The sequence below is a fragment of the Notothenia rossii genome, assembly GCF_949606895.1.
Source record: "Notothenia rossii genome assembly, chromosome: 11".
NCBI lineage: Eukaryota > Metazoa > Chordata > Actinopteri > Perciformes > Nototheniidae > Notothenia > Notothenia rossii.
In genome coordinates this window covers 13,444,835-13,472,775 of record NC_136910.1, presented here as the reverse complement: position 1 = coordinate 13,472,775, position 27,941 = coordinate 13,444,835, and the positions used below count along the sequence as shown (strand labels likewise).

Below are 27,941 nucleotides of genomic sequence, written 5' to 3'. Positions count from 1 at the left end.
GTTTATTACAAGGTAGGTTGACGCGTACGAGGAATTTGATTTTGTATTGTGGTGCATACATAAAAGTAACACAAAAATGTAAAACACAGATAGAAAACTATTTTCCACTGAAAGCGGAGGTTGAGTCAGATTTAGTTTTTTTTCAGTCATGTTTAAACAGCAAATATAAAACATGTTTCTTCTTTTTAAAAGTCCCATACAATTATTATAGTCTAAACTGTCAAACACCTGTTTAGAATTGAAGTAGTTGTCATGAAATAAGGCTAACATCTGCGACAGGAGAAATCTTGTTTTCTGTGTGCAATGGAAAAGTTTTACCACAAGGTGTCATATTTGGTTGTTTCACTCGAGTGGATATGTAATATCCCCAAATTGTGTTTCTTTGGGTGATCTCATTGTCATTTCATCTTCCCAGGAGCATTAGTGATGGTGGTGTACTTAAACGTGTCCCTATACTTAAAGAAAAATACAGATATAATTGAAAATAACATTCAAAAAAATCGTAATCTAACAATGATTTTCATACTTCTGCTAGCAGCTGAACTATAGCCGAGGTGAAATATTTTCCTTATATCCTTCCTTCCTGTTACTTTTACAAGGCTTTCAGCAAATTGGCTTTTTTTGAGGTGAGACAGACACCAGACCTGAGAAAGGATTAAGATAAGACAGGTGATATTAGCCGTATGCTCTTTTTTCCATTGAGCACATTAAGCAGAAAGGAAGTGTTTCATAATCTGTCACAGAACATCCTTTCCCTGCAAATCTGCTTTATCGCCATCTAATAAAAAAAAAACGGAAGGAAATAATAGGTTGAACTAAGATGATGTGTCACTTTGGAGCTTTATTTAATATCATTTAAAATATTTGTTGACATCTACTAGACTGCTTCTTGTCTCTTGATATTTGATATTTTGATCTCACAAAATCCCACAAGAAAGGGGCAGTTTATGATTTCTCAATTTCCGCATGGATTGATTAATGTTCTGCCGTTTGTGGGCCATGGGAGGGGTTCGTTTCACATTCATCGTGTTGCAAGAACATCAGAGACTTGGTGTGCGCTTCTGCAGCAGGAAGGAAGGAACAGGTGTGGCAGCTGTAGATTTAACATCCATATCTCAAAAAACCACTCACCACTTTTGCAAATCAAGATTAAAAATGCGCTTCATTTGGATGTTATCGTGTGACAGAATGTTGGTTGCACATTCTTTTGTTAGAACATATTCTCACAGGCAGCCAGTCAGACGATAAGATCGGTTTTCTGTTTACTTATTTTGATTCATAGTTGTTGTGATGTTCAGATTTGTGTGTGTTTTTCTTGCTTAATGCAACCCACAGGATGAAACGGGACACTTATTGCATGATGGGATGGTCTCACCTCAGGGTTGCGACTACAAGAGACAGAGCACACAGCCCTTTGCAGCTGAACCTCAAGCTTAAATCTAAGTGTTTGCCCAGCTGTAAGCCTGTTTGCCTTCAACATTGCATGTGTTAACCGCTAATGAATGGAGTAATTAGAGCATCGTAGTGAATTAGGCTTACGTGATGTCATCTGTGTGCAGTTGTTACTGATTGTCAGCCTGCTGGCAGCTCTACATCACATCAGTAATGGTCAACTGCTGCAGCTGATTGTAATAATTTCAATAAGTGAACGTTTAATTTATGTGTTTGAGACGGTTGTTAAAAGGTCTGCCATGTGTGGGAGGCATTGTGCTGCCAGGAGGCTCCGGTAGTGATTGGATGGTGAAATGCATGATGATTAAGCCTCTGTGGGTCCGCCCCCACATCCTCTTTACACACACACACAGTTGCACACACAAATACTGGCATGCCTGACAGCACCTCCTGCACAGGGGACGCAGGCAAAAAAAGTTACACACAAAAACAAGGGTGCATGCCATCACCCCTCTAAATCTCCGCAGACGTAGAGCTGTGTGCCCCCCTCCTCTGGCTTCTCTGCAGACTGTCTAGGATCTGTCCTCACTGGACACGTTCACTGACTCGCTCTTTAGGGACGCCTTTTATGTTTTGAGACCGCCGCCTGCTGTAGTGTGATCAACGGGAAGAGACAGACTGCCTCAGGTCAGAGAGAGCGATGTCTGACTGAGGCTGGTGCCTGCCAGAGAGCTGTTATTTTAGTTTATTTTTAACCCACTATTTCTGTCTTTTAACTGTGTTCCTCAGAGACTTGAGCATCTTTTGGATGGTGGACTGATCAGCTGAATGTCAGGTATAGTTGTGATACTTCTCTGTGGCTCGTGGTTGCTATTACTTGGACTGAAATGTAAACTGCTACCATGTGCAATTAAAAAAAAAAAAAAGGATTTCAATCCATGAAGGAATATCAAAGCTACTTTCCTCTTTGCAGAGAGGTATCCTTTCATTTAGCACTAGTTCCACCAGTAACACTAGTCATGTGTGATGTCCACAGAGCTACATGGATTACATTCTTATGGCATGTGATGCCTGCTCTCTCCTCTGAAGTGTTTACCGGCTCTCATTCCTTTACAAGAGGACGAGCGCTTGTTTGACAGGATTCTGGCTTCCAACGCCGACTTAGAAAATGCTTCTGCTCAGTCGGGATGTGTTTGCGCATACAGAAGTTTACCACTTCAGTCTGAGTGAAACATATATATTAAAATGTGTGTACATTCTGTCCAGGGAAAGGTTCTCTGAGGCAGTGACTGATACAAAATGCTGTCAGTCGGTGGGTGGTGCTGACAGAATATTGTGGTCAAGACGTTGGGGTTACAAAAAAATGTAAGCCACAGTACTTCAGCCTTGAAATCATAGGGGGATACAATTGCCAACTTGGAAGAATTAAATTACAGGCAGGGTTTTAAAAATAGATTTGCACACCCCTTTTAGCAGCTCAATGTCAAGCTGTGATGAAAGCAAGAATGTAGAAGGCTAAAGGTTATTCATGTGATTTATGTCCTATTCACTGCAGTAGCATGGTTTGTTTTTGTGTCACTCAGAGTCCCAGTCGCTGCTTTTACTCTGGGGAAAATTTGCTTTTTTTTTTTGTGTAAGTCAGTGTGTGCGATTTGTTTATCTGGACTATCTTTCTCTCAGTGGGAAAGCTTGTGTGGTTTGATCAGATCTGGAAATTGCATCCTTGAACAATGCATCACATGGCTTCCTTTTTGTCACAATCTCCTTTTGAACAGACTGTTGTGCGATTTATTTTGGAGAGAAAAAAAACAAACATCAGAGCTCTAAGTTGACACACATTCACAATGAGGTCTTTGGAACAGTTGAAGGAAAACAATAAAACGATTTTCTGCAGAGGAAGAACTGAGCTCATATCCGCGCCGCACTGATATATAGCTCAGGAACTAGCGATGTCCTGTGGAATCACGCCTGCATGTAACCCTTAACCTCATTGGTGGAATATGTGTACAGCTGCAGGGAGGAAGTTTCAGAGAGTACAACTAAGCATTTCCTATCAAGGTGTGCTGACACTTCCTCGCTCTGGGTTGTGTGACTGGGCTTTATTGAATGGTTTGGTGGTTCAGTATCCTGTGATGAGTGAGAAACTGTGAGACATTGTGTCATTGTTATAAATAAGACAAGGATTGGATTACACCAAACCTTGTATTGGCGTTTATTAGATTAGGTTCTTGAGTAACGCCGAACAGTCTTTTGCACATTCTTGCTTGCATAGGCAGTTTTCCGAAGCAACATAAGCTGATGTTTCTTATGTTGAATGCATTTAATTCTGTCCTTTTTTTTAAATGCGGTTTTGTGCGGCCAGCAGGCTTTCAGACTTTAACATTGGCAGACTGATCAAGTGGCTACAGTGGAGACCAGAAAAACCCAGGATCCTTGAATAAGATGAGCAAAGTTGCCAAGGAAATTGCATTGGATTTGGAAATGTTGTGGTCCTTGCGGCCACGCTTGTGAATCTCTCCTCCATCTTGATATTGGAGGATGTGTTGAAAGATCGCCTGGGCAAAGTGATACCCATCTCCCTTGAACCCCAGCATCTCTTGTGAATGAAGAGTGCTCTGCATCCTTCCTCGGGGCCACCAACAGATGCATCCTGCAGCTGCACACTCCTTCCTGTCTGCTCTCAGGCCCTTTTGTCTGAAGACGTTGCTAAAGCAAAGTTGGGACACCGGCAGAATTTAAATGGGGCAGCCCTGAATGGAGCAAAGCTGGCTGGCTGGCTGGCAGGAGGTTCCAATTCCCATGGTTGTTCTTTTCCCTGTGCAATCAGTGAATTTAAATATTCGTGCACTTGAATTGCTTCGACCAGCTGTTAAGGGCTTGGCTATCTGAAAAAAGCTAAGTTGAACTCAAGATCGGCTTGTTTTAGTTTGGTCCAGTTTCTCTTGTCGTTTTATTGACTTCACATGCAGTGCGACACTTCTGTTGTTGACATGTGGGGTAAACAGCGTCTCTGATGAGTTGCCTTGATTGGATCTCCAGTAGGATGTTTATGACTGAGGGCTATTTCTACTCAGGCCTCCGCCCCGGCTGCCCGCCCGCCCGTTCACTAGAGCACGCCTGCCCATGCTGAAATCAGTGTAGCTGACAGGCTGAGCTTTGGTGAAGCAGAAACTTCCGTATCTGAGTGTGTGCGTGTGTGTGTGTGTGTGTGTGTGTGTGTGTGTGTGTGCCATGGCCACGCAGCAGAGGTGACAGGCTATTAAGGTAAGTCCGAGGAGGGTTTTTCTAATAGATCAGTTTCAGTGAGCAAGCTACTGTGTGTGCTGCAGCATTTACTTTGGACGTTAAACCAAACCTTCTGTCAGGATGTTTCCGCTTTGTTTAACTCTTACAAAGAGAACTAGCACATGTGTTCAGAAATGGGAAGCTCTGGAGTGGATGAGGTGAATGGGAGAGTTTGAGTGTTTATAGCCTTCGACCGAGCCACATGAGCATGCATATTACCATGCATGACTGTGGTGGTGGCCGGGTAAAGGAAACCTACTGATTAAATGTCCTTAAAGTGACAGAGGGATACATAAGGAACGCACAGACTCTAAGCTCTGTTTTCAGTACATATAGGAAGTCAACGAGACACAGGTGTAATCTTTTATCTATAATGTTTCATTTTATACATAAACATGATACAACTGTTCATGATTGATACTTTTAAATCAGATCAGTTTTATTTTAATAGCTCAAAATGACACATTATTTTCTTAGGGCTTTACTGTCTATATATCATACAACACCCCCATCATTAGACTCTTGGTAAATTGAATAAGCAGAAACTACTCAAAAATACTATTTTATAGAGGAAAAAGGGAAGAAACCTCAGGAAAAGCAATCCCTCCCAGAAAAACAGTTTTGCCCTTTCCTTTTGCAGAGGGTTAACAAACTAAGTTTAGTGGATAAATGTGTCTTCATTCACATTTTTCTTTTGACTGATTTTGTTGTTGTTGGAGGATCTGTCTGATCTGGTTGAAAGTTAACTACTGTAAATGACAGTCAGATTTTTACGAGGGAAAACAGTTGTTGAAGCTATAAGTTGCAAAAAACAAAAAAAAATGACCTGTTCTGACGGTTCAAGGTAACATCTTGGAAACCTTTTGAGAAGCTGTAAACAGTGAATGTTTGGTATTTTTGTTTGATAAATTATAGATCTTCTGTTGACGGTTTAATAGTGATAATTCCTTTGTACTGCTTCGCTATACAGTACAAGAGTCAACTTTGTCGTCTTTGCGCGCAGCCTGTCCCTCTGGAAGGGAGCTGAACTTTGGCCATCTGGCAGCCAGATGTACCACTACTTCCTTTGGTCCCCTCCGTAGAGACTTGAAGCTCTTGCATGAATGTATCCCCAACATCATATACGAGGGAGGACGAGAAGGACGCTGTCTGAGAGCTGCAACTCCTGAAGTTTTTGCCCAATGCCAAGCGACTGGGTACTTTGAGCTCCCACAAGGGGTGTTTCCCACCGACTGGGGGTGGGCAAAAGGGCTTCAAAAGAGAGATTTCTTTTTGAATGTGATGCCAACTGCTCACACTCTTTTTCTCACACACCATGGCGGAAAACAAGCAGCAAAGAAAAGGATCTGGGAGTACAGATCGCTCCTCATCTCACACGTAAGATGTCAAATTTAAATGGATTGTGGCGCTGTGAAAGATCATTTTGGTGTTGTTTTTCTTCGGGAAGTCGCACAATCTTTGGCCAACAGAGAAGCGTCTGGTATGTGGCGAGGACTCAAATAGATTTGGGCAGCTTCAGGGAGCACGGTATCCTCGAAAACCTTCCTTTTATGGGAATTGGTTTGACTTTTTACACTGGGCTTTTTTACTCTGCAGTTATTAGTAAGGTTGTTTTTTTAAAACCATGCCTGACAAAGTAACAAGCAAATCAATACGTTGTAGCCTGTTGTGAGGAGAGAAGAGAATCTGTAGCGATTCAATAGGTCTGTGAGTGCAAGGTTGACCTGCCCACTCAGCTCCAGACGCAACAAAGAGGAGAGTAGCGGTGACTCACCCGGCACTTCTCTCCACTGAGCCTCTCTGCACAATGAGAGTCCGCTCTATTCAAAGCTGGAGATCTCACAGAGGTGCTTTGAGGCTGTCTGTCGCATCAAATACATTTTGATGTTGGATTGATTCTGAGCTTTTTGTCTGCAGCGTTACAGTATCTGTGAGTTTGTGTTTGTGGTGACATACAGTACTGTGTTTTCCTGTGTATTCCTTCTGTGTCTTCCTCTGTTTGTTTGCCCTGTGGCTGTAGGTTCCTGAGCAGCTACATGTTATAAGTGATGTTGAGGAGCAGTGTTACTTACTGATTGCTAGCTTGCCGGAAGAGTCGTTTGTTTATCTGCAGAGCTCCCTGCAAAGCTCATTGTTTATTCAGAGGAGAGGAGGATTGCTTGAAGTCTGTGGCTGGCTCGCGTGGGGGTCTGAGTGCTCAGTATCAAGCTGTATGATTAAAATAAAAATACTGTCACACTCGACTCCAATCCCAAGGGTCTATAATGGTTGATGAGATATGAAATGAATGATGGTTGTAATTTGAGTGCTGAAAACACCTTAAATGGGGACCATGAGTCATTGGATTAATGTCTGCTTGTTCTATATTTCTCTGGTATCTTATCCAGATGTTGAGATATTGTTTTCTACACAATCAAAACAATCAAACTGGACCCAAGTGATGCTTGTATATCTGACAAAGAGTTTAGGCCATGTGACATTATACACATGTTAATTGCGCAATTAAAAAAATATCAAAAATGTGCTGTTTTGTGAGTCTTTAGCCTGTGTGCTTACACATTTCAAACCTCATGAATGTGCATCATCAATGCAACAATATATTTTTTTAAAAGAACAATATAAAATATTTGTTATCGCTCATTTACTGAGACAGACTTAGACGAGAAGATTAATACCACTCATGTCTGACCACTGAATATGAAGCTATTTGTTAGCTTAGCTTAGCTCAGACTGTAAACAGGGTAAGAGCTGGTCTTGCTCTGTCTAAATATAAAACAAATCTGCCTACTGACACCTCAGCTCCTTAAAAGGTCACTCAAAAATATATATGTTTAATCTGTAGAATGGTTGAAGTCATACAATTAAGTTTTTCCTCTTTATAACAACTTAAGCTAACCGGCTGCTAGCTGTAGCTTCATATTAAGACTACAGATATGAAAGTGATTTAGTGTCTCACTATTACCCAAATTATTGTGGACTGACAGATGGATGGACATGGACTGTTTCAAACCTTAAAATGGAAAATAATTTATCTCACTTGAACACGTGTAAAAATGTACCTCCTCCATTATGCTGTAACAATGTAAATGTCCTCTGTGGGAGTAAAAAAGGTATTGCAAATCAATGCTTTAAATCATTTCAGTGTGAGACATGTGAGTGTCGTCACTCCCCAAATATACTGTATGTGTTGCCTCTGTGTGTGGGGGTTTTCTGTGTGTGTGTGAGTGTGTTAGCTTCCTGTTTCTGAGTCTGCTGCGATGTCATTCACAGCTGCTTGTGGAGCATGGGTACAACTGCCAGCGCCGCACCACAGCCTGTTGCTCCAATTGAGTGTGTCCATGGCAACGGGATGGCCGACAGCAGGCAGTCTCTTAGCATGAGCCCCTTTCAGACAGTCAACATCCACAACAACAAGGCCAAGTCCATTATCACCAACAAAGTCGCACCTGTCGTCATCACGTAAGTCCCTCCCCGAATCCGCGTTGTCACAATTGGGTGTTAATCCTCTTTGATCACTGTGGAGACATCCCCCTGTGTTTGCCCACGTTATCATCTCATTTGTCAATCCGGGCCTGGCAAATAGTAGCTGATAATTGAATTGACCTCTATTTACCATCCAGACCTGCTGTTGTTTGCTGTTTTACAGGTATAATTGCAGACAGGAATTTCAGATTCACAATGAGATCATCAAGACCAACTACAAACTGGGCCGGATATCAGCCACTCTGCCCGAGCACTACCTGGTGCAGGTAAGGACCATTTTTACCGCTCTGTTTCTGAAAGTGAAGATGTGGAGTCATCTCACTTGTCTTTGCGTCTGCTCTTTTCACATTCACATGTCCAAATTGCAGAGTGGCACAGGACAATTGTCATGCGCTGTTTTATGATCAGGGGCAGCCATTGATACAGGAATGTTGTCACCCTGCTATCAGGGCTTTGATCTGCTCTGTCACCTCTGCTGTGTCTGTTCAGGCATGAAGTGTTCTGTCACTGTTAGTCCACCGCTTCTGTTTACATGTGTATTTAGTGTGTTGGCCAGTACATCAGTAGGACCATGTCTGCATTGATTGGACATGTTTTCTTATCTGTCTTGCTACACAGGAAAATGTGTTTTCCTGTAAGAAATAATTATGTCTATTAAAAAAATATATATATCGAATCCCTTATCAACCCTTTTAAGTCATGTTTTCTTTGTGGGAAACCAGGGAAAGTAAGACATTTTTCTTTTTAAATAGTCTTGAGTGATTGCTCTTTTTAAAATGTCTATCTATAGTCGATATGGTGGTTAAGTAGAACAAAACATTAGAAATAATATTTGTTCTACTTAACCACCATATCGACTATAGATATCAAAGATGTCTTTTATCACTATTCACTTAATATTATGCTACAGAGTAATATTTAAGCAAAGGGCTTATTGTTCCATTTTCCTTTTTCAAATACCCTCCTGCATGCATATTTTAATGCAATACTCTATTGCATTAAAAATATATTGCATTTTCTAAGTAGTCATTTTGTGGTCTGTCTCTTTCAAGAAAGTGGCACAAGTAACTGTGAATGGAAGATTCAAATATAGGATTATTTGCCAGCACTTCTTTACCAATCCAGCCATTTAACTAACCTACAACAGGATCCAAAAGCAGACAGGTTATTCAAAACCCAGTTATCAGTGATGTGTATTTGTGTTTATTCAGTTATGGCAGCCTTGAGAATATTTGAATTGCTTGCACCTTTGAATTATTACTTTATTCTTGACACCAACAACTCAAGCTGAAGTCAATATTTTGAGGGATTGTGATTTACTAATCTCTCAGAGATGCAGGTGACAGGGCGGAGGTTTAACCTGTTGAGACAACAGAGTAACCAAACCGTGTCCGATTTGTTATTTGCCAACAAAAAAAAAAAAAAAGAAGGAAGTAGATTTTGGCCACTTGTTGTTTTCAGTTTGTGTAAAGGACTTAAGTAATGGGTGGAGAGGATGCAAGTCAATTTCTCAAGTAAACACTATTTTCAGATTTATCCAACCACTTAAGTGTTGACATATTTGCTCTGCAGGATTTACAAATGCTAGTGCATACTCAAGTGGAAGCTGGAGAAATGTTGTGTATGAGTCATGTGCTGAGATGAAAAATGCATTGCTTTCCAGGGGGAGTATTTCATGGTCCAGGATGTGTTCAGCAAGGCAGATGTCCTCAATACCACGGGCAGCTACGGAGCGCCCAACTTCCGCCAAGTCAAGGGATCCTACCCTCTGTACGGGATGGGTCAGCCCAGCGTGAACGGCTTCAAACAAGTTCTCCAGAGGCTGCAGGCGCAAGGACACGAGGTCACTGTTTCTTTCTTTTATAAACACAATAACAGCCGGGCAAGCTCACATTAATTTGTTGACTGGTAGATTTTATGCCCTTAACTCTCCTGAGTCGGTGCCTGTGTAGCTCTGCCTGGCCTTATTTCGAGTCATGTTGTCAGTAAATATTTGAGGAGTCAAGTGCTCAGTGGAGCCTGTGGCTGAACTGCAGACCTGAGCAAACAGAAAGTTGCGGTGATGTGTACCAGTGGAAAATGAATCTCCGCTTACAGCAGCTACAAAACTCACTATAATTAATTAAAATGGACAGAAATGATACGTCAGACTTCCCTAACTCCTGACTTATGTGCTGCGTGTCAATGTATGGCCACTGATTGTTTCCAGTTGCTTTTTAGAAGTGTTGCATTTTAGAAAGCCTTTATTTGATCTTTATCGTGTTGGGCTTTTTTCAAACAGGAGGTTATATTCTTCTGTGTAAGAGAAGAGCCGGTGGTTTTCCTGCACAAGGAAGACAACTTTGTGCCGTACACCCCCAGGAGGAAGGAAAACCTGCACGAGAACCTCCATGGCCTGGAAAAGGAAGAGCTGGTGGAGAGCCTGGAGCTCACTATCAGGAAGGAGGTGACTACATACTCAGCATCTGCATGAGTTTTTTTTTTTGGCAACAAAACAGTTTATAGCAGTATTTAAAAACAGCCCTCTCTCCATTCCTTTACAGCTCCACGACTTCTCCCAGCTCAACGAAAACATCTTCTACGTGTACAACGACATTGAGTACTTTAAAGACGAGCCGCAGAAGATCTCCATCATGAGCGAGGAGGACATCCATGTGACGGAAGAGGTCTATAAGAGGCCCATGTTCACCATGCCGACCTACAGGTTGTTTACATTGTTCCTTTATTGGCCCTTAGCTCCTCCGCTCACCTGTCAGTTAACGTGTGTGCCTGCAGTAGAATATACAGGGCGGTTTATAAATAGCGCCGCTTGTTTGTGCAGAGGCTGGTTGCCCTTCTTTTTTTGGAAGAAAGGGGGGGCGGTGAAAAAAAGTTAAAGATTGCAGCATCCTGTTTGCAATCAGATTTGTAGCATCAGCTTTATTAAGTTATCTACAGCTGCACATATTTCCAGAGCAAGAGAATATATAATCCCCCAAGGAGAGCGACTTGTTGCAGTCCAAAGAAAACAGCAGGATGTTTTATTATACGTAGTTTAAATTGCAGGTGGTGTATATTTCAAAGGGAACTTTAATGATCCCATGATTTTGATCTCTCCCATCATCCCTTGTGGATTGTGAAATGAAGTTTCCCGTATGATTTGTGAGCACTAAATGAGGGAGCTCAGCTGTTGATTCTTACTTTAGGTCGGATGTGTGTTATGGCCTACACAAGGGCAATATTGACACAACACAGGCGCAACTACCGGTAACAATCTGTTGTGTTGCAGGTACTACAGATTACCACTACCAATGGAGGGAGCCCCTTTGGAAGAAGACTTTGACGCGTTTGTTAACATACTCAGGGTAAGATCGCGTAAAAACGTCTATCATGATACACCAATTAAAACATCCTTTTTTGGTCCTGCTCCTCTTGAGAGGTTCTTGTTTTGATGTGCCATTAAAGTAATTTATGACTGGAATATTGGAGAGCATCTGGAATTTCTCACTGAGGTAAGAAGAAGGTCACAGTTTCTTTTTTTAATCCACATAAATCCTTTTGAATCTGGCCTCTCTGTGCCATTAATCACCAATAGCTGTGATGGGTAATACCAACATGGCAGAAAACCTGCAGTATGGTCATCCGCTCTGTCTGGTTTCCGTCCTGCGCTACACTCACACAGGATGTTCCTTTTCGTTTTCTTTTGCCCTTTTTTGGACTCCCTGGCAGCAGCCGGTCCAGTTCCCTGTGGTTGGAAAGTGGCTCCTTTTTTAAACCAGTGTTTGGATCAGAGCTTCACAGAGTGGCCTTATTTTTCCTTTTACTTGTCCTTCGAGACGTTTTTATGTTGAAACATTTCTGGCATGGCAATCCGTCATATGTATTTTGTATATTATTATTATCTCATCAATTATAACTTTAAGGATGTTCGCTCACTATTTTGGTGGTTTAAAAAGACTTTTAATTTAGACATACCTGAACTCTTACATTTCCATTGTATTGCGTAGCATTGATTTTGTGAAATGTACACCTCAGGAGAAAAACTACGCTAAATTATGTTAATAATTTTGCCTTTTTTTTATGTCCTTTTTTGGCGTTATGCCGACTTTCTTTCTCTCTTTTTCTTTTTCTTTCTTCATGTCCCTTTAGGGGCTCCGTAATGTTCTTTTCAATTACTTTGTGTAGCAGGTTATATGTAACCATCTGGTCCTAAAAACGTCCTCTTTCCAACCAGATTCAAGCCAGTTTAACCTCCCTAACAACCTTAATGATATACCACAGTACATCTGAGTTAGTGACAGTGTTCTTTATGTGCTCTGCTTCCAGGAGAGCCCCAGCCTGTCTCTGGGACACGATGCGTCCCGGCCGCTCCCCGCTCTGCTCTTCAGCTGCCAGGTGGGCGTCGGCAGGACCAACCTCGCCATGATCCTGGGCACGCTGGTCATGAACCGCCTGAGGGCTGACTCACAGCCGCAGTAAGAGCTTAACCATATTTGGAAAAACTTTGGAATGACATCACATAAAACCTCATCACAAATGTTTTGATGCAGCATAATGGACATGTTCTAATGCCAGGTTAGATAGGAATTCACCTTGTTTGTGTCATTTTGCAGAGTTGAGAATACAGCAGCTTCAGAGCCCAAACCACTGTTCAAGGTCATCGAGTCTCTGATCAACAAGCTGCCCAATGGAGAGCAGGTCATGGAAGAGGTAAAGCAGAAAATCAACACCACCACAACATGCGGTTTAACAAAGAAATGAGGACAACGCATCTTCTGGTCCTTAACAACAAGTCTCACACTCCTCTTTTCAGTGATATACCAGACATCTTATGTTCGGCAGTTAAGCGTTTGAAAGTCATTTGTAAATGCATAGATTAAGAATATTCCAAAGGTGGAGGAGTAATAGTTGGAAAGTTGGAAAACCTTATCAAACGCATGTTTATTTATATATCTTAAAACATTTCCGGAGAGGATCTGTTAATTAAAGATATTTTAAAGGTAGAAAGTTGGTTATTTGCATTCTATTTCTCTTTTAATGAATTGTAAGTTGTTAATGTCTTGTTTTCATCTTACAGGTTGACCAGGCTATCAACCTGTGTTCAGAAATGCACAACATAAAAGAGGCAATATATGAGAACAAGAGTAAGCTGGAAGGAATCGGAGAAGATTATCAAATTCAGGTTGGTAATGACCCCTTTTCTTGTGATTTAGCATTGCCTACATCAACCAGGCATTTCTTTTTTAAAGTACCTTGTGCAATAGATGTTCATTGATTTCCAACTGCTCCTGTTGCTCCATTTATATGCTGCTGAATAAAGTAGAAATCAAAGTCGGATTATGATCATCACGTTGATGATGACGGAAAGAAGGCCTTATCAAGGTGGGCCCTTGAGCTGTTGAAAGACTTTAAAGAACTCTCATCTGGAAATCATAGGGTTGCAACAAATAAAAAAGAGCCTTCATAGAAATAACAGTCGCAACTTTGAACAGATAATAACACGTGTGTTTGTTTTCAGGGAAGCAGTACCAAAGACTACTTTCTCTTCAGAACCATGCAGAGCTTGGAGCGCTATTTCTACTTGATTGTATTTAATGCATACCTTCACGAACAGGTACTATTTTTTTCTAAATATCCTTATTGATATGAGTGACAAAATGTACAAGCCATTAAAATAATCTGAGTTGTAACTATATGTTGCATTTTGCAGTATCCTCTCGCCTTCATGTCCAACTTCAGCCATTGGATGTGCCGCCATGCGTGGCTCTACAGGTTACTGGCCTGCATGGACCTATCACAGCTGTCCGCCTCGGCCGAGCTGGTCACCAGAGGAGCTCGCGTCCTGGTGAGGAAATCAGGCGCACACACAGAAGATTTACTATTGATTATATCTGTGTCTCTTCTCTGAATCCAAAACCAATATTGTGCCAATATTGTATCTTCAGTGTTTCTGCATACAAATGCTACTGCTACTTAAATACTGATAGAGCTCGTCACATCTCAATCTTTACTTCTCAGATATCTCACAGTCTTCCTACGCAGTTATGTAATCATCTGTATCCTCAAATGCCCTATATATTAAATGTGATGTATAACTGCTTGTTTGTGCACAGGTTGCTGATGAGTGTTTGGCTCCCGACGTGCTCAGCACAGTGAAGGAGATGAAGGCGGTCAACTTCAGACGAGTGCCCAAGATGCCTGTTTATGGAATGGCTCAGCCAACATCGGAGGTGCAGCGTCTAATCTTATCATCACATTCATGGAAAAACTCTTATTTATTTGAGACTATATCGAATCAAACACATCATTAACATCCTTCTGAGAGGATTACTTGAAATGCTTGTCTTTCTAAGTGGATTGTTTTTGGCTTACTAGGATCAAAACAAGTGAAGACTGATGGAGGAGCACTAGCAAGAGATATTCTTTGATACAATGTGAAAAAAATCAGGCTTTACAATTCCCATTTATCCCAGAAAACTGAAGCTTTGAACACAAGTTTGTAAAAAATGCAATCTTGCATTCAGGAATATCCATTAGATTATAAATAGACCTAGAAGGAGAGACTAATCATGATTTTAGCTCGCACGTTCACCTCAGGATACTGGAGCCGGACATTCAGCTCTAATCATAAACTTGCTGTGTGTGTGTGCAGGCTACCGGAGTAGTGTTGGCCCATCTGACTGATGAGAAAAGGAAGCACGGCCACGTGTTGTGGGTCAACCTGCAGGAGGAGCTGGTGCTGGAAGCAAACGGTCAGATCTTCACACCGAGGGAGCCCTCGTGCCTGGACCAGCACATTGCTGTCCCATCGTCTGACCCACAGCTGATAGAGGTACAGTGATGCTTTTTGGGAGCTTTTAAGTGCAGTTTCAATCGGAAATTGGCCTAGCAGAAGTGAAAATACTCAAATGTCCGCCCTGCCCCCCCCTGTGTGTAGAAACTGGAGACGTCTCTGAAGGAGGAGATCCTGCAAGCTCAGAAGTGGCTCGAGGTGACGCTGGAGCGGGAGAAACAGATGAAGATGTTTAAAAGTTGCCTGACGGTCCAGGAGATCTTCAACCAGCACAAGAGCTCCTACCAGGGCCTCGTCAGCAAACGCATCCCCCTGCCGGACTGCAGCCCCCCAAAGGAGGAGGTAATGATGTGAAGGAGGTGCATGATAATAACAACACGTGTGCTCACAAACATGCAGGCATGAGGAGCCGAAGTAGCTCATCGGTTCCCTTTAACGCTAAATAGACGTGACAATGAATAGGCTTTGTGCTCCCTCTAGTGGTGAATAATTTTAATGTGGGCCTTTTTAAAATATGATGATGTGCAGGTCAAGTTATTGTTCATAACAGCATATTATGTTTTATTTTCTTTATTTGATGTATTCAGTTTAGATTTACTAATAGATTGGATGGGTTTGAGTAAAATCAATCAGTCTCAGTCATGTCAATGTATTCTATGTTCACACAAATATATACATTTAAGACTTTCAGTCATGAATGTACTTTTTAATATGTTGTAGCTTTGTATTGATTTCCCTATGAAACCTAGATAAAGGTCAGCCAATTAAATGCTTTGCTAGAGTTTGAATGTGTTTTTTAATACATGAACTCTGTGTGGTCTCATCCTCAGGACTTTGATAAGCTGTTAGAGGCCATGAAGAGTTCCTTGGCTGAAGACTCACACTCAGCCTTCGTTTTTAACTGCTCCAACGGCAAAGGCAGGACCACGACCGCCATGGTCATCTCTGTTCTCACTCTGTGGCACTTTAATGTAAGACGCTTCATTGAGTTTTCCTCTATGTTAATACAGTTTTCCTTAAAACATCTTGAAGGAAAAAAATATGTTTTCATGGTCAAAAGTAACATGAACAACTGTTTTCGTGACCTGCAGGGTTTCCCAGATTTTGGTGAAGATGAGTTTGTGAGTGTTCCTGACGCCAAGTACACAAAAGGAGAATTTGAGGTAAGTACACAAAAAAACAACGCCTTCTCAAGCTGGAAACACGTATTAACAATTTACTGCTGACCTCAAAGACTGTTTCAGTCAACGAGTTAATTCCTATTGACGATAACACATAAATGAATTGGTCAATCAACACCATTTTTGGAAATCATCTTAGTCGTTTGTATTCAAATATTCCATTGTCCTTAATTTCACGATTTATTGCTATTCTTTTTCATACACGGTAGTGAATTTTATATCTTTGGCTTTAAATGAGGATCAAACTAATAAACTGCGTTATATTATAGTAGAAGCAGTAGTGTTAGTAGATAGTCCTGTATTATTTTGTAACTTCTCTGTTGATGAGGCTTGAATTTCTTTAGTTTACTCTTATTTCTTTGTTTGTTCAACTGAAATGTGCATGCTGTTGCTGTGAGCTTAAAATGCATGAACCTTCTCTGCACATTTCTCTCAGTCCTTAGAAATGAAAACTTTCATATTTTATTAACTTAGTGTGGCTGAGAATGAGACTTTTCTGAAACCCTCAGTGTTCCCCCAGTACACCTTACAACTTTATATTAAAGGGGAAATGTTCAGCGTTTTTTCCACTCTGCACCTGTGATTGAAAGCTTTGGCCAAACAAAGCGAGAAGCCAAAGCCTTTCTGCTCCGGTCTGAATAGTGTCTGTGAATTAGAGCCGCCTGGTGTTTTTCTTGGTTCAGAGTTGTGTCTGTGAATCTGTGTTTGGCCCCTGCTGGCCGTTTCCTCGGCTCCATAAAAATGGACACACACAGCCCTCTGCGGGCTCACAATGCTGCATGCCAATCACAGCAGAGCGGCCACCCGAGTTTCTGGGATACACAGAGTGGTCGCCGTGGAAACCTTGTCTGCCTCCAGTTTAACCTCTAATGGATTTGTGATGTTGCCATCCCCAGTGCATTATGTGCCAACAGCGTGTTGCCATGGCGGTGAAGTCCAAAGCACCACGTGATGGGGGGGCTGCTGTGATGTGTTGTAATCCTCTCCTAGTGTGATGTTGCATTGTGGATCCCAGTCATTGCCCTGGTTGATGGAGTATCTGCAGCACTGTTACGATGTCCATAACGTGGCTTTAAATAATACTTATTTTAGTTGGTTACTAACTAGTGAAAAAGTTAAGGATTTCTATTGAAGTTTAAGGTGTATTTTTTCTGAGGTCTTGATAGAAACTAAATACAGAGATAAAAGAGAGATTGTTCTACTATATAATACTTAAATTCATCAGGTAGTCAGGTGGACGGCTTCCAAATAAGACAATGTTGCTCTTTGCTGCTTGTTGTGTGAATAAACAACTGTTTGCCATCAACACATTTGCCATGTCAGCTTCAACATAAAATAATTGAGTGTTTGCAACTTGTTTCTGCTGCCTCCAAGTGGCCAGAAAAAAAAGGGTTTTCAATTAATCCATCCGTTTGACTTTAGGCTTCATTCAAACAAATCAGCCGTTGTGGTAATCAGGTCAGGGTTGTGCAGATTTGTGGAAATGTCACATGAATGGCCTATTTGATTGACCCATTTGATTTGAATGCCTCATCGATTGCTCAATACATGATTGGCAATGGCACACTGTGATACCCATATGTTCCCCACTGACATAGCCCAAATTCAATACCCACATTCAGTTGAATTGAATGAATGGGAAGTTCTACTCAACCGCTTACTCGTCCAGTTTGAGTCAGGAATAGCATTAATATGTTTTTTTTAATCTTTATGTGTATTTGAAGTCCAAAACATTTCCTAAAAATCCTTTTCCATAAGTAAATGTCCTTATATGCCTTATTATTCATTTGAAACCATATCAATTTAAAGTGCACACGAAATATACCGAAGAGTTCGGATTGTAAACAAACTTTTTTTTCATTGACTTATGTCATATTAAATATTCTATGGCTTATATTAAGAAATATAAGGGGAGTTAATCATTCAGAGTAACGGAAAACTTGAATAACCGTGATAAGGTGATAACATAAGATATAGCCAGTGTAAGGTCAGTCTGGGTATGAAAAAGCGTCTCTTCGTTGTGGATTGGGACTTTTAGTGAAATACAGACTAGGTAAAATAAATGTAAAGGTTTTATGCCATAACCATTACAACAGTCATTAGGTCCGCTTATTATCACCTGAAGAATATGTCAAGGATTAAAAAACTAATGTCGCAACAGGATTTAGAAAAACTTGCCCATGCTTTTATTTTCAGTAGACTCGACTACTGCAATAGTGTATTCACAGGGCTCACTAAAAAATCTATCAGAAAGCTGCAGCTGATTCAGAACGCTGCTGCTCGAGTCCTCACTGACACTAGAAAAGTGGATCACATCACTCCGGTTCTGAGATCATTACACTGGCTTTCAGTCGACCAAATAATTGATTTTAAAATACTACTGCTAGTTTTTAAATCACTAAATGGCTTAGGACCAAGGTATATAGACGACCTCCTCCATCACTATGAACCATCTAGGAGTCTCAGGTCCTCTGGGTCGAGTCTGCTCTCTGTTCCCAGAATAACAACTAAACATGGAAAAGCAGCTTTTAGTTATTATGCCCCGACAATCTGGAACAAACTGCCCGAATCGTGCACATCCACTGAAACACTTCCTATTTTCAAATCCAGACTAAAAACGCACCTATTTGCCACTGCTTTTAATTGAGCTGCTCATACTCACACTATGCCTTTTAGTCATGTATTCTGTACCTGCTGTGTTTATTTATTTATTTTATTTCATTATCTTTGCTTTTTATGCCTGTTTTTAAATGCCATTTAATAATGTATTTATGCTGTTCTTAAATGTCTTTTGTCTTTATTTTGTAAAGCACTTTGAATCGCCACATGCTGAAAAGTGCTATATAAATAAAATTGCCTTGCCTTATGCAATCTGAAAAAGGTTGTGTTTCTCAGAAGGACAGTGGTCAGGCTGCACTCTCATGCTGCAAGCCTGTAACACACGGCATAAGTTAATAAGGTTTTTTCCCTACAGCCATGTTCTGTCCTCTGATCCTCTCTTTGGTGTTCCTCCCTCTGTGCCTCCTGCTGCCCCTTATTATCTTTGTTACCATCAGTATCCAAAGAAAACCGGCTGTAGAGGGACTAACAAGCATGTCCAGTAAATTAGCCTGCCTCAGTAGACTGCCACACAGTGCTGATGGAAACGTTCCCTGTGCTAATGAACGTGCTGATACACACTCACACCAAAATCTCAATTAGGTCATTAGGTAATCAACCCAGCAGAGTGTTGCACAATGAACAGTTATCAAAGGAGCTCACAGGATGTACACTTGCCTGGTTGTTTTGAGCCGTTTTCACAGTGCTTTGATGAATATAATTGTATTGTAAGTGGAAATGGCATGATGAGGCCAGATGCTGCTGTTGCTTTAAGACAAGGCAATAAGCAACTGCCTTTTGCCTATTGCATAGTTTCATACGTAAAGACAATACATCTCTTTAATAATTCACAAATGAATATAACATACAGTACAAGAATAGAAACAAACATTCGATGCAGGTAATGTCAAATGTAATTATACTTATATTCCATATTTATTAACTGTTAAAAACAACATTTCAAGTTTGATCTCCCCACATACAAAAGCAAATTAGAATTAGAAACCTGCCAAAAGCGTAGAAACATGGACATTTTACGATTTCCAGGACCATTACGTTTTTCAGCTTTTTTCATTACATTTCGATTGGAGAGTTCAACAGATGTAAAAGAAACTTGAATCTTGTAATGTGCTTTCTTCGGAGTTTACAACTGGCAAACAATGGTGTTGCTGCACCTGCTTCTTCCTTAGGTGCATCAATCATTACACTGACATTAGGTGTTAGGCTACGTGGGAGGCAGATGTACAAGTGTTGGTGTTTTTTTTTAAAATACAGTCATATCCCAACTTTTGAAACAATCTTGAAACCTTTGTAACACACTATAACAACGTGTGTCTGCTGTGCAGGTCGTGATGCAGCTGGTGCGTCTACTCCCTGATGGCCACAGGATGAAAAGGGAGGTGGACATGGCCCTGGACTCCGTCAGCGAAACCATGACCCCCATGCACTACCATCTGCGAGAAATCATCATCTGCACATACAGACAGGTACAGAACATCTCCCTGGAGTATTCACCAACTGGTAAATTCATAGGGAAAGCAATGAAAAGATCTTCAGCATGTGAACAAATATAATAGTGAACTTTCAGAGATCAAGGTAGACAAAGAAAGTAGGGCATTTATAGATAAAAATACAAACTTCAGTGTCCATCTTTGTGATAAATATAGAATGCAATGTGTTGTGTATTCTAAGCAAAGAATCATGATGCATTCCTCTGAACTTTTCTAGACGATGTCTTAAATATTTAATGAGAAGAATAACAAACACTGCATATTTATGAATCATCCCCCTCATAGTGTGACTAAATCAGCATGCTAATGAGGATTCGGGTGCAGTTACGTTCGAGCCCAATAGATGGCGTCATGAACTTGTTGAGGTGTTTTTGTTGGATCCCAGACACATGAATGAGGGAGATTCACTGAGCTTGGAAGTGATTGTGGTGCAACATAACTTATCTCTAAAACTCAATGGGATTCCTCTGGGTCTAAATGTTAAAGAGAGAGAGAGGGGGAAAAAAAGGCAGGAGAAGACTTTACCTCTTGAAGTTTTATTAAGTGTGCCTGCTGTACAAAGTATCACTGAATCTTTATTGGCTGAATCAGCTTTCTAATAGGTCATCCTGATTGTACAACATTGCTGTTTCTTTAAGGCTTTTCTAAGGACATTTCAGATTTTTAAATACATGTGTAATGAAATGGAACTCACTCTAAGGCCTATACCAAAAAACCTCTTAAATCCCCCCAATTTCTGCTCTTCTTGCACAATTTCTTTGTCAAAACAGTAGACAGATTTGTCTTCTCCTGCCCAATGTTACCCCATTGTGACATAACTATAGTTTTTTTTAATACAAAGTTTGAAAGCACTGAGAATGTTGAACAAAAGTATACTTGAGCTTTTCATTAAAGAGCTACAGTAATGAAAGCATACTGCAACAGCTCCTATACAGTAAACACTTGGTACGTTTATACATAGATGTCTTAAAGCTTTTATGTCTTTATAGCAAATGCCCATAAGGAGAGAAAAAGCTGAATCTTTGCATGAGGGGAAAAAAGAATGAATGGCATATCTAAAAGATTATCCAGGACAAAAGAGAACAAAATGAGTAGTGGGGCTTTGAAGACTTATCTGGACAAGGTCTCTCCTGATGCTGTGGCCTCTGCAGGACCACGGCTCTGTTTTAGCCATTTGTAATGCAGACTGTAATCATTGTGCCTCTGTGCACCGTCAGCCGTTCTGAGCGCGCTGGAGGCACCCGGTCCTGTCTCCACCGTATCAATGGGCCTCATTGTCCCAGGGACCTTGTCTTTCGCCTCGATTCTCTCTCCGTCTGTCACTCTCTGATGCCAGGCTCCAGGAAAAGGCTCGCGCTGGGCTCACTTTCAAATCTATCAAGTCATTTGTTTGGTCATTGCATCTATTTTAACACAACAATTTAAACAAGTTTTGTTTTTTTAATATTCTTAGGTTAAAGTGCCTGAGCTTTATTCAAATTATTTAATTGATTTGAAGAATGGGTTCCTATGTTTGTATTTATGCCCATTTCTAACAGTAATAATAACATCGGAACCTTTAGTATTGTTTTTATACGTTTGGTTTGTATCATGAACTCCGATGAGGACACGATGCAAGTTTTTTTTGCAATTTGATGGTTGGAGGCTGTAACACAAAAGCAGCGTGTCGATGAGGAAACAAACGGCCTTTAAAAACGTAACATAAACAGCTTGGAATGTGTTTTTACAAAGATGGAAATGTGAATGTTTGAAAGACCTCAAGGACACACACGTGTTTTGGTGACAATACTTCTGTAAACAACATCGCTTATCCATTTTAAACAAACTCCACAGTTCTCAAGAGTTATTTGAAAGAGAAAAAAAATATAGTGAAAAAGGACATTATCATCCAAACAATCTGTTGTAAACATCCTTTAAAGTCTACGGACTGACGTTATGGTTCAAAATGAGCTTTTAACCATTTTAATTACAATACTGAACCTATAGGTTGTTTTTTTGCCTCATTAGACTTCATCTTTGCGATGTTGTGGTTTCCATATTTACTTGGTTATGATAATATGTTATCATAACCAATAGAAACAAAGGACCCACATTTGTAATAACCCAAAATGATGGTATAATCCTGCTATAGCGGACCCCCGGTTGGCACTTCAGTCCCCTTTCAGCCTTTTCCTTTCTGCTAGAACCGGCAGGCCAGGTGATAAACAAATCCAGATGTTGCTAGAACCCGGCAGGCGAGAGAGGGGGGAGAAAAAAGTTGGGGAAGAAGAGGGGGAAAAGTTTTACCCCCAAACTCCCTCCCTCTCTTCCCGTAGCCCTCCCTCTTCCACAGGACCCTCCTCCCCTTTGACAGTGGTTGGAAAATGTGTCTTTGATAGAGAAAAAATATATTTACACTGGGACCCGAACCATCCGCCAGCTCCCAGAGGGGCCTGGGAAGGGGGGAAGGTAGGGGGGTGGGGATGGGTTCTTCTTGAAGGGCCTGTAAATCCCTGCTGCCAACCAGGCGTGACCTCGCGTGGCAGATGCGTCCTCCAACATCAAGGCCTACGCACTGGAGAGGCTTCTTCCTCTCCTCTCTCTCCTCTCCCTCCTCTCTCCTCCTCCTCCTCCTCTTGAATCAGCTGTGGGGGCCTTTCTTTCCAACATCAAGCTGATTTGAGACTGGAAACCACCTTTAGCAATCTACACACTGGCATATACTTTGATATTTTTCGTCCCTTTCTTTGTGGGGCTTTACAGGTGTCAATGCGACACAGGCTGAATTTGTTGTAGAAGTGGAAAAGATATCGAGTTCAGCGGGGAATCAGATATTCTTTTCAGCCGATACACCAACATCATCACAATCTCTCATGTTTCACCTCCTACCCCTCTTGTTCTTAGGAGTGACCTGGTGTGCATCCAGCAACCAAAACCATCCTGATATCATTTCATTTTGGAATACTCAATCTCAGCAGGTTATTATTTTTCTCTGTTTGTCCAGTAAAATAGACAGCTCCATCATACCTACCATTGCATTTTACACCACCAGGAAGGAAATAGCACAGCCTTATCTGATCAATCCTGACTTCTCACAGGCCTGTGATCACTGCAGATCGCCGTCTTCCAGCTAGTCCATCAAGAGACTATTAATAGCAAAGAGTGCTGAGTTGTAGAAGTAGAGATTGTCACAACCGACAATCTCAGAAACCCAACGCCTAATCCCTTGTGTACGTTGAGAGTGTCATCTACTTTAGTGTCACCTCTATTTTCAAAATGGAATGCTATTTCTCCCAGGTGGGGAGAAAACTGAATCACACTGAGCCTGTGTGTGTGTGTGTGTGTGTGTGTGTGTGTGTGTGTGTGTGTGTGTGTGTGTGTGTGTGTGTGTGTGTGTGTGTGTGTGTGTGTGTGTGTGTGTGTGTGTGTGTGTGTGTGTGTGTGTGTGTGTGTGTGTGTGTGTGTGTGTGTGTGTGTGTGTGTGTGTGTGTGTGTGTGTGTGTGTGTGTGTGTGTGTGTGTGTGTGTGTGTGTGTGTGTGTGTGTGTGTGTGTGTGTGTGTGTGTGTGGAAAGGCCCTCATGGTTTGGACGGGGCAGTGGAAAAATATTTTCAGAAAGGGGAGAATGCTGTGAGCAGGTTTTGTTGAGGAAAGGTAGTAGGACGTCTTGAGGGGGAGGTGCCGCAGAGGGGGAACGACCCAGCACTGACAGCCAGATTAATTTGACTAACGAAGAAGAGCAAGGGATTAGAAAAGAGAGATCGCGAGGGTGAGCGTGAAGAAAGTGAGCAAGAGGCAGTCACGCTGGAAGGTTAAACAATCACGTCCACATTCTTAGACCTCACACTTTAATCTTAGCTACCTTCTAAGTATTCCCTTAGCTCGAGAGTCTTTGTGTCAACACGTTTCTTCTCAATTAGGATGGTCACTTCACATAAGTGGTCCAATTACGAGGTGGAGTTGGTAACAGCCAAGAGAAATATTGGCAGGAAAATGAGCCCACCTGAAGGAGAGACAGGTTCTTCTTCATGGCTCAAGTGCGTGTTGACTCCTGAAAAGAGGCTCTCATTAAGGTCCAGTGGGAGGGAGCAAAGTGGGAGAGCCAGAGGGTTGTTGTTTTTATTCATAATTTCCAGCCTCTCACATGCCAATGGCAATAGCAGTATTTGCTGTGGCTGTCTACAAATGGCTTATTTTGACCGAATACCATCTGAGCAGGTGCAAGCAGCTGAACTATGTGGACACCGTCTCTCTGTGCAATATTAGTCCAGGGAGTTGTGATGCAGTTCTACGTATGTTTGTGTGAGTGTGTGTGTAGCAGTATGCGTAAAGGTAAATAAAGCATCCCTGGGGACTTTCTTGGGGGGTGTGGTCAGCGGGAGGGGTTATACACAGCTGCTTCTAGTCAGCTGCTTTCCGACATCACGTTTATCTTAAGGCAAGTTTAAATGACTTCCAATCATATTCCAAAATGTAGTGAGAGTTTGATGCGCACACTGATGTCTGACATGATGCTTACATTCCTTGTAATGCTGATGCTTACCTCATATATTACGATATGATGATTTATGTGCCTTGTTTATGAAGTGTGAAGAATAGGTTTCACATGCAGCAGATACCAATGGCCCCAAGATCCTTGTGACAATTGAAATGATCTTTACCTACGTTTCCTATTCTCTATTATCAGGCCAATCAGAGTCCTTTTCAAAATGATGATTCAACTGTATCAATGGACCCTAAAATCCAGTGGAAGGTAAAGAGAGGGCAGGTTTTTTCTTCAAACCCGATGATTTCACTGATTAGCACAGGGGTGTCAAACTCATTTTAGCTCAGGGGCCACATGGAGGAAAATCTATTCCCAAGTGGGCCGGAGCGGTAAAATCATAGCATAATAACAAAAAAATGACGACAACTTCAGATTGTTTTCTTTGTTTAAGTTTAGTGAACTTTAGTGCAATAACAGTACAAGCACATTTAGACTTGGCGTATCAACAAAAAGCCATACAACAACATTAAGTCATATACTGGGAATGAACAAAATACAAAAACTCTTCTCAAATAACTAATTTGTCATTTTAACATATTAATCCTGTACTAACTCACCAAATGATTGAGACAAATTGAGGTAGAAACTTTTCAAGAGGGTTGAGTTACTTACTTCCTGCCTTGTAGGCTACATTACTTATTGATAAATAAAAGCTGTGCAATGCATGAACAATTTCAACAAACCTAACTTATGAACTGAAGTTACTGTCATTATTACAGTAAATCACACACTGTTCACTTTCTTTCAATCTGCACAGAAGACAATCATTTTTTAGATAACTATATCAGGGTGCAGTGTCTTATGCAGCATTTTAAGTTGGGTTACCCACTGTTGTTTTTGCTCCTGAAACCTGGCATCTTTTAGCTTTCACAAGTGCATCAATATCAGGGGTCAAAGCCTGAGTGGCAGCCAATTTCAGGATGTCATTTAAGTGCTTGTGCGTGAGCCTTGAGCGCAGCTTTGTTTTATTGATGCTCATTACAGAGAAAACTTGCTCACAAATATACGTGGTTCCAAACATGCACAACACTTTTGCAGCAAGGGCTGTCAAGTTGGGGTAACCTGGCAAAAGATACTGATAAAATGTGTCTAAGCCAGCTGCAGCAAATTTCCCCTTCAAATCTGAGTCACACTGCAAGTCTATTATTTCAAGTTGAATGTTGACGGGCAGATCAGAGGCATTCGCGGTGAATGGCGAGCAGAAAACTTTGAAGTCTTTCTCCAGTTCACCAAAAATCTGAAAGCGTTGCTCAAACTCCCGCAATAGTCCTATTAGTTTATCTTTGAACCGCTTCATGTCTGCGACATGTTGGGTATCGCACACATTTTTCAGACAAGGAAAGTGCGCTGCATCACCTCCCGCGAGCTGCGTCTCCCACAATGACAGCTTCAACTTGAACGCACATACGCTGTCATAATACTGCGTTACAACTTTGTTGCGCCCCTGCAGCATTGTGTTCAAGTTATTCAAGTGCTCTGTAACATCCACCATGAACGCAAGATCCTGCATCCATTCTTTGGACTTAAATTCTAACACTGGTCTGCCTTTTTGTTTCATGAATTGTTCAATTTCCTCTCGTAAATCAAAGAAACGCCTCAGCACAATGCCTCGGCTTAACCATCTTACCTCGGTGTGGTAAGGCAGGCCGTAGTTGTGGTCTTTATCTCTGAGAAGGTTGTCAAACTGACGGTGATTCAAGCCTCTTGATCGGATGAAATTAACAGTTTGGACGACCACCTTCATGACGTTATCCATCTTTAATGACTTGCAACACAATGCCTCCTGGTGCAAAATACAGTGAAAAGTCCAAAAATCACGTCCTCCATTTGCAGTCTGCACTTTTTCCCTGAATTTCGTCACAACACCTGCTTTTTTCCCGATCATTGAAGGCGCACCGTCTGTAGCCACGCTGACAGCGCGTGACCAGTCCACTCCGACTCTGTCCAGGGCACCCTCGAGTGTGTTGAAAATATCAGCCGCTGTCGTGGTATCCGTCATCGGCACCAACTCCACAAACTCCTCGGTTACGGTCAAAGTATCATCAACTCCGCCGATGAATATGGCCAGTTGCGCAACATCTGTAATGTCCGTGCTTTCATCAATTGCAACTGAAAACGCAATAAACGACTTAACTTTGCACTTCAATTGGCTGTCCAAATCCTCCGAAAGATCAGAAATCCTGTGTGCAACTGTGTTTCTTGTCAGGCTGATATTTTCAAAAGCTTGACGCTTTTCAGGGCACACAATCTCTGCAGCTGTCAGCATGCATGTCTTCACAAATTCACCCTCGCTAAATGATTTTGAAGCCACTGCAATTTCATTAGCAATAAGGTAGCTGGCTTTCACTGCAGCATCGCCGATTTCTCGGCTATGAGTAAACACAGACTGCTGTTTTTTCAGACCCGCCAGCAATTCCTTCACCTTTTCGCTTCTCTGTTTTCCTTTCAAGTTATCATATTTGTCGGCATGTTGAGTCTCATAGTGGCGACGAAGGTTATATTCTTTCAGCACTGAAACGTGCTGCGAACAAACCAAACACACGGGTTTCCCATTCACTTCCGTGAATAAATAGGAGGATGACCATTTTTCTTGGAAAACTCTGCACTCTGTGTCCACTTTTCTCTTTTTTGATAGCGACATTTTGGGGAGTGAGGAAGCCAAGCACGATAGACTGTAAACACAGGATTACTTCCTCAGCCCCGTTATACATAGTTTGCTCGCTTCACATAATTGCTATTGCGACACCCAGTGGACACATTTAGAACAGCAGTTTCTTTCATTGAAAAATTGCAGCTCTTTTTATTTTTTATACTTTCCAAAATCATCTCGCGGGCCGGATTAAACTTGTTCACGGGCCTGATCCGGCCCGCGGGCCGTACGTTTGACACCCCTGGATTAGCACATCGTGACCCATAGCCGGGGACTAATCAGTGAAACCAACAGGTGCACTGCAATATTACAACAATTACACACACCCCTGAATCACAATCACGTTCAGACTTCTTAGTGCTCTAACAAATGTTTAACAACCACGGCTGTGTTCAAAGTTTCAATGGCTTTGTTACTTTATACTGTAAAGCGGCACTTTGCTGCTATATACAGCTGTCTGAAGCGTTATTCACACAGCAGGCATTTCAACAGCCCATGAGATTTAAAATAATATTCCCACCTAACTCTTAACAATCAGAACTTGT

General features: G+C 41.5%; 1 protein-coding gene across 8 annotated transcripts in view; it reads left to right on the top strand.

Moving 5' to 3' along the window:
* pald1a (phosphatase domain containing paladin 1a) overlaps nt 1–27,941 on the top strand; it is a 70,320-nt gene that overhangs the window by 18,174 nt on the left and 24,205 nt on the right. For 2 of the 8 annotated variants that reach the window (XM_079658514.1, XM_079658512.1), the window contains exons 2-18: nt 7,948–8,136; nt 8,324–8,426; nt 9,824–10,003; nt 10,442–10,606; nt 10,704–10,864; nt 11,429–11,504; nt 12,466–12,614; nt 12,753–12,849; nt 13,217–13,321; nt 13,658–13,753; nt 13,850–13,984; nt 14,253–14,369; nt 14,792–14,971; nt 15,077–15,274; nt 15,763–15,903; nt 16,024–16,095; nt 20,058–20,198. In XM_079658514.1, coding sequence (XP_079514640.1) covers nt 7,961–8,136; nt 8,324–8,426; nt 9,824–10,003; nt 10,442–10,606; nt 10,704–10,864; nt 11,429–11,504; nt 12,466–12,614; nt 12,753–12,849; nt 13,217–13,321; nt 13,658–13,753; nt 13,850–13,984; nt 14,253–14,369; nt 14,792–14,971; nt 15,077–15,274; nt 15,763–15,903; nt 16,024–16,095; nt 20,058–20,198 — 2,292 coding nt within the window. In that variant the 5' untranslated portion in view covers nt 7,948–7,960. Of the gene's footprint in view, nt 1–1,810; nt 2,228–4,231; nt 4,657–5,634; nt 6,055–6,301; nt 6,608–7,947; nt 8,137–8,323; nt 8,427–9,823; nt 10,004–10,441; nt 10,607–10,703; nt 10,865–11,428; nt 11,505–12,465; nt 12,615–12,752; nt 12,850–13,216; nt 13,322–13,657; nt 13,754–13,849; nt 13,985–14,252; nt 14,370–14,791; nt 14,972–15,076; nt 15,275–15,762; nt 15,904–16,023; nt 16,096–20,057; nt 20,199–27,941 lie in introns of those variants that run through there. The other 6 variants (XM_079658509.1, XM_079658510.1, XM_079658508.1 and 3 more) reach the window with 6 other exon arrangements.